The 9,314-nt window shown below is 62.0% G+C and overlaps 3 protein-coding genes across 5 annotated transcripts in view; 2 read left to right on the top strand and 1 right to left on the bottom strand.

Moving 5' to 3' along the window:
• EFNA1 (ephrin A1) overlaps nt 1-5,324 on the top strand; it is a 5,884-nt gene extending 560 nt beyond the window's left edge. Inside the window, exons 1-5 of one of the 2 annotated variants that reach the window (XM_040467316.1) lie at nt 2,185-2,442; nt 2,744-3,039; nt 4,009-4,074; nt 4,243-4,293; nt 4,467-5,324. In XM_040467316.1, coding sequence (XP_040323250.1) covers nt 2,369-2,442; nt 2,744-3,039; nt 4,009-4,074; nt 4,243-4,293; nt 4,467-4,579 — 600 coding nt within the window. In that variant the 5' untranslated portion in view covers nt 2,185-2,368 and the 3' untranslated portion in view covers nt 4,580-5,324. Of the gene's footprint in view, nt 1-2,184; nt 2,443-2,743; nt 3,040-4,008; nt 4,075-4,242; nt 4,294-4,466 lie in introns of those variants that run through there. The other variant, XM_040467315.1, reaches the window with a different exon arrangement.
• Nucleotides 5,325-6,100: 776 nt separating this feature from the next.
• On the top strand, nt 6,101-8,497 carry SLC50A1 (solute carrier family 50 member 1). 2 transcript variants are annotated; one of them, XM_040467313.1, is made up of 6 exons: nt 6,101-6,255; nt 6,554-6,631; nt 6,767-6,890; nt 7,501-7,662; nt 7,903-8,022; nt 8,107-8,497. In XM_040467313.1, exons 1-6 carry the CDS (start codon nt 6,176-6,178, stop codon nt 8,206-8,208), a joined length of 666 nt encoding a protein of 221 aa, XP_040323247.1. In that variant the 5' UTR covers nt 6,101-6,175; the 3' UTR covers nt 8,209-8,497. The 2 variants fall into 2 exon arrangements, with proteins under 2 accessions (XP_040323247.1, XP_040323248.1); XM_040467314.1 differs by having other exon boundaries at nt 6,102-6,240.
• Nucleotides 8,498-8,925: 428 nt separating this feature from the next.
• Nucleotides 8,926-9,308, bottom strand: DPM3 (dolichyl-phosphate mannosyltransferase subunit 3, regulatory). The gene has a single exon (XM_040467318.1). The coding sequence runs from the start codon at nt 9,271-9,273 to the stop codon at nt 8,995-8,997; it is 279 nt and encodes a 92-aa protein (XP_040323252.1). The 5' UTR covers nt 9,274-9,308; the 3' UTR covers nt 8,926-8,994.
• Nucleotides 9,309-9,314: the final 6 nt, after the last annotated feature.

The following is a 9,314-nucleotide window of genomic DNA, read 5'->3' as shown; positions in this document are numbered from 1 at the left end:
CCTGTTAACTGTGAAGTGAGGGACCCTTGCTGAACACTTCCTGCCTCCAGCCTGGACCACCCTCCCTGGCGCCGACGGCTCTCGTTCTAGGCCCTTCCACGACAAAAGCCTCTGTGCCTCTTGTCGCTTGGACGGCTGCCCACACAGATAGGTGCCTGATGTGACATGGGGAGTAAGCAGAATGTTCACTGTAACCCTGGAAGGACCCCTCAGGAGGGGCCTGGCCTTCTGACTTCAAGCTTGTGCACTCCGTATTTAGGATGACCCTGGAAAGCTCCCCTCCACACACAAGGGATCCTTTGAGGTGGCGTGAGTGGGGCGCATGCCTTGTGTAGTAGGCTGAGGGAGTCACCTGTTTATGAGATTAAGAGATGGGAGGAAGCAGGTCATGGGAAAGGTTCAGAAGGAACGCAAGGGGTTAAAAGGGTTACTTGGGGCTCTGGGCAGGAAGGAGTTAACTCATCCTGGGCAGGTTTAGGGCTAGGAGGCAAATGGCCCTGGGAGGGAGAAGCCCTATTGGACCCTTTGTTCTTGCCCTTGAGTTTTCTGAAGTTACGGGAACAATATTTGTGGGAAAACACCAGAGGTGGGTAGGGCGGAGCAGGGGGAGGAGGGCTGGGCAGCTCCGGTCAGGATAAACGCTCAGCTTGGCCACCCCCAGCCCTTGCATGCCCGCCCCCCACTCCGCTTGAGAAATCCGTGGTGCCAGCTTCCTCTGACCCTGTGGCAGTGCTGCCTGGCGGGGGGTCTGGAGGCTGTGGCTTGTGGGGCAGGAGGGAACTGCCAGCTGCTGCCAAGCCCAGGAGGCAATGCCCTCTTGCCCTTCGGCATCAGGGGCAGCCCTAATGTCGGCCCTCCCCACCCGCTGCTGCTCCCACCTGCCTGCTCTGTACTTCCTTGACCCAGTCTCGCCCTAGTGGGAGAGAGCAAAGTCCCTGTTTATGCCCATGCCAGGTGTTGGCTGAAGGAGGAGGAGGGGACAGGAAGCCATGAGTAGGGAGGGGGGGACCCTGGCCTTTTCCGTTCCCAAGCTCCCAGGTTTCCTCTCTTTCAGGAAGGAGCCTCTTCCTTGCCCCCCCTCCCCGCCTTCCCTGACGCCGCTTGCCCCCCTTTCCCAGACGGAGAGCCAGAGTCGAAGGAGTGCTAAGTGGAACAGATTGGACCCCCAGGAGGGGGATAATGGGTGTCCCCACCAAGCACAGCTTCTGCCCTGTCTATCTGGCCACACACACACACACACACACACCCTCCCATACCCAGGACTAAAGAGAAACCAGCCAGAGTGGAGTGCACAGGGGCCGAGCCAGGCCCGGCTGGCAGGCACAGACGAGGTGGCCCTGAGCTGGGTGGGTGTGGGGCTGGCTTGGGTGACTCAGGGCGGTGGGCCGGAGCGGGATCTCCAGGCCCCGGGCGGGAGGGCGGGGCTGCTGCGAGCCGGGCGCTGGGCTCCTGGGCGCTGGAGGGGCCGGCGCCGGCTTCCCGGGCCTGGAGGACTGTGCCCGGGGCAAGCCCTGGCCCTGAGGTCCTGGGGGCCGGCCGCCTCTGACCGGGTAGATTTTCACAGGTTCTCAGGAGTGCTGGGGCGGGTGGCGGAGGTGGAAGAGGAATGAGTCAGTGCCCGTCACGGGAATGGGGGAAAGACGCCAGGCCCAGAGCTGAAATACCTGTTCTGAAATGGCTTCTATGTTTATCTCTCCAGAGAGGAATTTTAAAAGCCTCTCCCTCACTGGCGCTCTGCTCCTCCCCCTCCCCGGTGGGGGAGGGGCCCGGGTGCTCGCCGCCCCCAGGCCGGGCCTCCGAGGGCGCCCGCCGACCGGGCAGGGGGTGCCATCCCCACCCCCACCCCCACCAGGCCGCTCGGCCGAGCTCTTGCCCCTCCCCCACCCGTGCCGGGGCCCGGGTTTGAAGCGGGTTGGCGGCCGGCCGCGCCGGGGGAATCCGGAGGGGCCGACCGGCTCGGGGAGGGGGGGGGGGGGGGGGGGAGCCCCCCCCCCCCGCCCGGACCCCGCCCCGCGGCGCCTGGAGCCAGGTGTCTGGGGCAGGAGGGCGGAGCCGGGCCGGAGCCGCAGGGGCCCCGGGGAGGGCGCTGGCCGCACCTGGGGCGGCCTCCGCCGGGCCGAGAGCTCCAGCGTTTCTGGAGCTCCTTCCGCGGAGGTGCGAGCGTGGCTTTGGCGATGGACGGGGAGGCCTGGGATGCTTTGGGAGGAGCGGACAAGGAGGCGCTAGAGTGGCGGATCCGGGAGTGTGTGCCGGCCTGGTGTGCCGGGGGCGGAAGTGAAGCCGACGAGTGTGAACGCGCCCCGGGGGCACGGGCGAGGGCGCGGGCGGCCCCGCCGCAGCTGTGCTGGGGCTGAGCGCGGCTCTCCGGATGGGAGGGCGTCGCGGGCTGGGTCCCAGGCGGGGATGGAGAAGAGCAGCCGGGAGCACAGATTTGGGGAAGTGGTGAGTGAGCTAAGGACACACTCAGAAGCCCTTCCTTGGGCAAACCTCCGGGGGTTACGGGAAGTGGTCGGGCACCTGAAGGATGCCAGGCGGATGCAATTTAGAAGACGGACGCAGTGAGGGGGGTGGCACGTTCGAAGATGGTGAGAAGACACTGAAGAGGTCAAGGTCAGAAAATACTGGGAGTTGAGGCTGTTCAGAAATCTCCGTGGGGGGGCCAGGTAGACCCTCGCAGGCCCGCGGCTCTGGCCTGGAGCCTGGCCTCTGAGTGACCGTCTGTTGCCTCGCGCTCCGGGAACAGGTTCCGGAGCGAGGACTACACAGTACACGTCCGGCTCAATGACTACCTGGACATCATCTGCCCGCATTACGAGGACGACACTGTGGCGGCCGCCGCCATGGAGCGGTACACCCTGTATCTGGTGGAGCGTGAGCAGTACCAGCTGTGCCAACCCCAGTCCAGGGACCAGGTCCGCTGGCAGTGCAACCAGCCGAGCGCCAGGCACGGCCCGGAGAAGCTGTCGGAGAAGTTCCAGCGCTTCACGCCCTTCACCCTGGGCAAGGAGTTCAAAGAGGGACACAGCTACTACTACATCTGTGAGTCCCCCCCCCCCCCCCCGGGCGCGCGCACGGGCCACACAGGGACGCAGCAGGTGTGACGCACGTGCTCAGTACGAAGCCACACACGGCCCTTCCGATCCTGAATTGTTTTTAATCCACTCACGTTACACACGTGGTATGAGCTTCTGTGTACTGGGCACTCTGCCTGGCACCACAGGCACAGAGATCAATAAAACACTGCAGGGTCCCTGTAGCCCGGAAAGCTGGAAAGCAACACACATAGGTGAACGGACCGTTAGAACGATGAAGATATGGGCACAGGGGCCTTGGGAAAACGACCTGGGTACCTGCCAGGCTCAGGAGACTCAGAGAAGGGTTCCTGGGGACGAGGACCCAAGAGCTTAGGACAAGCCGAGGAGTTGGCCGGGCACGAGGGGACATGTGCAATGGGTGCAGGACATCTTCAGGGAACGCCATATGGTCGAGTCTGAAGTAGGAGGGACACTGCACGTGGGGAGAGGTAAGCTTGGAGGGGTGGAGGGGACAGGGCACACACCACATGTCACGGCGGCCTAGGAAGTGCTAAGGAGTTTGGACTCTGCCGAAGGCGCTGGAGAGGCGCTGGTGGATTCAGGAGTTAGAAAATCAGCTGTGTGTAGAATGGATCCGGGCCTCGCCTTGTCACTGGGGCCTGGACAGGGAGAATACCAGGCAGGGGAGCATATTGTGAAGGCCTCGGCCAACTCCAGGCTGGGAGCAGTGAGGGAAAGGCCGTGCTCCTTTTAGCACCGCCTCCAAAGCCAAGGGTCATCCCAGACGATGGGAGGTTGAGCAGGAAGCAGGAAGCAGAAAGCGGGCAAAGGAAGGAAGGTGGGAATGAAAGATGAGTGGGAAGCGAGGGGCTCGAATGAGCGGGGCCAGGGAAAAAAGAGGTGGAGAAGTTTGCACTTGTGATTTCTTCCAACAGAGGTTCCTCCCTTAACTCTCTGTGGGTTTATCTTGCAGCCAAACCCATCCACCACCAGGAAGACCAGTGCTTGAGGTTGAAGGTGATCGTCAGTGGCAAAATCAGTGAGTGTCAGAGCCCTGTGGGCCTCCTTCCCGCACCTCTTTGCTGATCCTGGGCTAGTGAGCCGGATGGCAGGGAAGTGCCACCAACGGCCCAGCCGGCCGCCGCCCGTGAGCCCCGCCCCCCCACCCCGGCATGGCACCTGACCCACTACCACCCTTGCCTTTCAGCTCCCAGTCCTCAGGCCCATGTCAATCCACAGGAGAAGAGACTTCCAGCAGGTACGCAGCCAGAGAAAACTGGGCCCGGGGCAAAGAGGGGGTCTGCTTAAAGAGGTTGGGTACAGGACGTGGCTTCCTTGCCAGGCAGGGGCTGGGGAAACCGTGCTGAGCTGAGGGCCAGAGCCAGCAGTAGGGCCACTCACCTTGGGGGCTTCCGCCCTCTCATCTTGCAGATGACCCAGAGGTACAGGTCCTACACAGCATCGGGCACAGCGCTGCCCCCCGCCTCTTCCCACTTGCCTGGGCTGTGCTGCTTCTGCCGCTCCTGCTGCTGCAAACCCCATGAAGACATAGGCCACACCTGGCCTGAGGATTTAGAACTGGGCCGAGGAGGCAGGATGGGCACCCTCACCTGTTCGGGGACCCCTCCCACGGCCCCAGTCCTCCTGGGAACCATTCCCACCACATGCACAAGCTGCCATCCAGCAGCCTCAAAACGGGTGTCAAGAGTTTCAACCCAAAGGGGGTCGGCAAGCCTGGTAGTGCCATCACTGCCTCCACCTCGAGGGATGGACAGGGGAGTGGGGACAGGCCTTCCCCCACCATTTCTGCCCTTGAGCCAAAGGAACAAGCTGTGCAAGATGTGGCCTCTTGGGAAGGCCAAGCTGGAGGGAGCCTGCGGTCATACACATGGACACTGAGCTTGGCAAAGATGCCCCTCCAGAGAGAGCCAGGACGCCCAGAGGCACTGGCTGCAGGAGGAGTGTGAGACAGTTTCATGCCTGGGAACCAGAGAGGGGAGAGGCAGCGCGCTTGGGCTGATCCAGCATCTCCCCAAGACTTCCGGAAGTCTTTGGAGCTGCCGGGGAGAGGGCTGCAGCCAGGCACTGCGTCCCGTCCTCTCCCATCTGAGGGTAGCACTCCGCAGAGCTGTGCCAGCAGGGGGGCTGTGCCAACCTGTGTCTAGAGTTTAGGTGTAGGGGCAGGGCCCACGTGGACAGGATCTGTATATAAACTTGATGTGTGTCTGTGATTTCTACAACTGGACTTTTTTTATACAAATAATAAAACAACGTGTTTATTTGGACATACTTCTCTGCTCCTCCATCCTAACTTAGGACCCCCCTACCATCACCAGAGGGTGGGGTGCTTCCCCGTCTGAGGCTTTTCTGGGGCTCTGGGCTGCACCCCACTCTGGAAGTTCTTCCCATCCCCTGCCCCCTCGCGCTCCCGAGGCTCTGGGGTTTGGCGGGAACCGTGCGGGTGCTGGTGCAGGTGGGTGCTCGGGGGAACGCGGCCTGGGCGCACAGCCCAGCACAGCCCCAGCACAGCCCAAGCAGCGGGGCGTGGGAGGCCGCAGGAAAGTTCCTGTGGGTTGGCCTAGGGGGTCAGTGACGGGCGCTTGGGCGGGTGGGCCACATCACGCAAGGTTGGCCGTGTGGCTGAAGGCGGAGGGCACCTGACAGACCGGTGATTCCTGGCAAGCCCACTCATGGAGGGGAGACCCTGGGAAGAGGCTTCAACAAAGGGGGAAACCTCTCAAGCCCTGGGCAGGTGCTGTTGTGAGCCGGAGCTCCGGGCGGGAAGGGCCCAGAAGCTTTGATTTGAGGTCGGCCACGTCGGCAAGAGGGTGGAGGCTGGGGTCCGGGCGGGCCGAGGGGCAGGCCGAGCGCGACCGGCGGGACCCGCCGTCACCCGCGTGACCCGGAGGACGGCTTCCGAGCAGGCCAGCAGGGGCGGGGCCTGGCGCTCGGGGGGCGGGGCCCAGTTCCGGCGCGCCGCTGGAGCGGGCGGGGCTGCCGACCCATTTCCGGCGCACGGCGCCCCGCGAGGGCGGGGCCGCGGGGGCGGGGGCGGGGGCAGGGGCGGGGCTCCGGCGGCGCGGGCTGCCGGCCTAGCTAGTTGACGGTCGCGCGGGGCTCAGGATCCGACCCAGGGGGAGATGGAGGCGGGCGGCGTCGCCGACTCGCTCCTTTCCGGAGCTTGCGTGCTCTTCACCCTCATCATGTACTCCACCGGCCTGTGAGAGCGCGGCCGGGCTAGGCTGGGGCGGGACCTGGAAGCCAGGAAGGGACAGAGAGGGGACAGAGACGTGGCTGCAGCCCCAAGCTGCGTCCGAAACCCGGGTCACAGTGGATTCGGGTTGAGGGATCCGGGGCCCAAGGGCGAGGCTGGGCACTTGAGGGAGAGTCCAGAGAGCTGAGGGTGGGGCCGGGACCTGCAGTGGTCCGGGGACGACAGGCATCGGGGGGTCTAGATTCCCCAGCAGGCTGCTTCTCCCTTCCCGTCTCTCACCCCTGCTTTCGGGGCCCCGTTACAGCTCGGACCTCAGGCACATGCGGATGACCCGGAGCGTGGACAGTGTCCAGTTCCTGCCCTTTCTCACCACGGACATCAAGTGAGAGGGGCGACGTTTGCGGCGGGCAAGGCTGTCTGAGGGAGGGGGAGGGGGAGGAAGAACGTTGTAGGGGCCCCTGGGGTCCCCCTCCCATCCTCACCTCCGTGGGGAATGGCCCTCCTGTCCACCCTGCAGCACCCTGAGCTGGCTGAGTTACGGGGCCTTGAAGGGTGACGGGACCCTAATCTTCGTCAACGCCACGGGCGCTGTGCTTCAGACCCTGTATATCTCGGTGTATCTGCACTACTGCCCTCGGAAGGTAGAGGCCCTCCCCTGGACCCACCTCTCTGCTGCACGCCCTGCCTTGCTGGCAGGGTAAACACTGCTTCCTAGAAGATTATGACAGGCTGGCACTGCCACCTTTTCCTGGAAGGCTCCTCCAGGCTTGAAGTCCTCCGTGAGGCCCAGCCTGAGACTCACACACTGAGCAGCACCCCCTCCTCCACCGCCGCCCCATTTCTGGCAGACTGGTGTTTCTGCCTAGCCTGATGGTGACCTGCCGCCCAACACACTGAGGGAAGGAAGGGGCGTTATCTCTGATAGTTCCTTGAGAGCCAGGGCCAGTGGCTGAGAAATGGGTTGATTAGCTCTCCCTCCCCAACTCACACCAGCATGTATTAAGTTCCCACTGTGTGTACCAAGATCACACACAAAAGATACCTTCTACAGAAACCACTGGTGATGTGGGTGGATCAGACATGTGTTCAGCACTGGTGGGGAAAGGGCTGTGACGGGTGCAATACTGGAGGCCGGGAGGAAGGTCGGCTCCCCCGCGGGAGCCTCGCAGAGAGCAGGATGGACCAATTCCAGCAGGGGAGTCAGAGAGGCTTCTGGAACAGCTAGCCATAAGGCTGCTCTCTCCCCTGCAGCGTCCCATGCTCCTACAGACCGCGACCCTGCTGGGGGTCCTTGTCCTGGGTTTCGGCTACTTTTGGCTCCTGGTGCCCAGCCCGGAGGCCCGGCTTCAGCAGCTGGGTCTCTTCTGCAGTACCTTCACCATCAGTATGTACCTGTCACCACTGGCCGACTTGGTGAGTGGGGGCTGTCCGGGGAAGTGGGGGACATAAGACCGTAACTTACACTCCAAAGGAAGGGAAGACCCAAACCCTGGAAGACAGGGCAGTAGAGGTAGGTGAGTGGGAGGCAGGAGGCAAAGGTTAGGTAACGGAGATTGGAGAGGATGTTTGACCTTTCTCCTGAGGAAATCCTTAGACGAGTAGGAGCTTTGCTATGTGCCTGGGACAGGAGTGTCTTTTATCCTTTTTCCGAAGGCCAAGGTCATTCAGACTAAATCAACCCAACGCCTCTCCTTCTCACTCACCATTGCCACACTCCTCACCTCTGCCTCCTGGACCCTCTATGGGTTTCAGCTACGCGACCCCTACATCATGGTAAGCAGAACAGAGAGGGACGGGTGACAGGTGTGCCGGGGAGAAAATCCGCTCCTCTGCTCACAGCAACCCTTGCGGTCTCAGGTGCCCAACCTTCCGGGGATCCTCACCAGCTTCATTCGCCTCTGGCTTTTCTGGAAGTACTCCCAGGGGCAAGACAGGAACTATCCGCTCCTGCAAACCTGACGCAGTTCGCCTGACCCCTGGGCACCTTAATGCCAACTTGCCACCAAAGACAGTTCCTTGACTCAGCTGCTTCTGCTGACCAGCTCCATGAGTGCAGGAGGTTGCGGGAAAGAAAAGGACAACTGTGAGAATTAAGGGGCCAAAGAAAGTGTTTTGCTTGGAATACTAGCTGGGACTTGGGAGATGAATCACTTATTTTTTACAGATTATATTTTTTAATTGTGGAGGTTGGGGTGCAATCTTTAGAATGTGCCTTAAAATAAATCGTTCGCTACCCCTGCCCATCAAAGCTGAGTCTCTATTTGGTGATTCTCAACCTGCCTGGTTGGTGATGGTAGAGACGTGGTGCTTGATCCACAGCTGTTCTTGGACTGGTAGGGCTGGCTCAGAAGAGGTATTTGAAGGAACCCCGAAGTTGGAAAGACCTAGGAAGACCTTCAAAGAACACAGCTTGGATGCTATGAAGAACAGAAATCAGACTTCAGGAAGTACTTCCTGACATGGCAAACAAGGTTGAAAGGACCAAGAGAGTGAAATGACGTGTCCTTCCTGAGAGAGCTTTCGGTCTGTGCCTCCTTTGGAGCAAAAAGGAGGACCACAAGCAAGGATGCGAAAATGAAGCTGAGACGACCTCAGGACGGTGGCTCGCCTGACTGTCCCTCCTCCACAGCCGGTGCACAGAGTCCCCAGCCCCACCGTCCACACTCAAACTAAACCGAGTTAGAAAATAAGCTCTTTAATGGGCGACGGGAGGAAAGGCTGTCGGGTGCGAATGGGGTTAGGGTGTCAGAAGCGCATCCCCCTGCGGGCTAAGTCGGCTCGCGCCTCCTGGATCTGGCTCTGCAGCTCGCGGGCGGCGTCCTCGCAGTCGTGAAAAGTGGCCACGCGATAGCCCACGGTGCCCAGGGCGTAGCAGCCGGCGGACACCAGCAGGTAGGCCGGCAGTGGCCACAGGACCTCCCGGCATGCCGACGGCAGCTCCAGGCCCAGGGCTCCCGTGGCCAGCGCCGCCCAGGTGCAGCCCAGGAGCGCCAGTCCCCAAAGCCACTGCGCTAGCTTCGTCATGGGCACTGCGGGAAGAGAAGGCACGGCTCACGCTCCCTCCC

Source organism: Herpailurus yagouaroundi, unplaced genomic scaffold (assembly GCF_014898765.1).
Source record: "Herpailurus yagouaroundi ecotype Mexico unplaced genomic scaffold, PumYag 67424, whole genome shotgun sequence".
NCBI classification, from domain to species: domain Eukaryota; kingdom Metazoa; phylum Chordata; class Mammalia; order Carnivora; family Felidae; genus Herpailurus; species Herpailurus yagouaroundi.
This window is presented reverse-complemented; position numbering and strand designations above follow the sequence as displayed.

Bases quoted from the DNA above. Each gene is read 5' to 3' on its own strand.
- SLC50A1 (XM_040467313.1), top strand. From the start codon at position 6,176: ATGGAGGCGGGCGGCGTCGCCGACTCGCTCCTTTCCGGAGCTTGCGTG. The intron at 6,632-6,766 runs GTGAGAGGGGCG...TCCACCCTGCAG, and splicing joins TTTCTCACCACGGACATCAA to CACCCTGAGCTGGCTGAGTT. The intron at 6,891-7,500 runs GTAGAGGCCCTC...TCTCCCCTGCAG, and splicing joins TGCACTACTGCCCTCGGAAG to CGTCCCATGCTCCTACAGAC.
- DPM3 (XM_040467318.1), bottom strand. From the start codon at position 9,273: ATGACGAAGCTAGCGCAGTGGCTTTGGGGACTGGCGCTCCTGGGCTGC.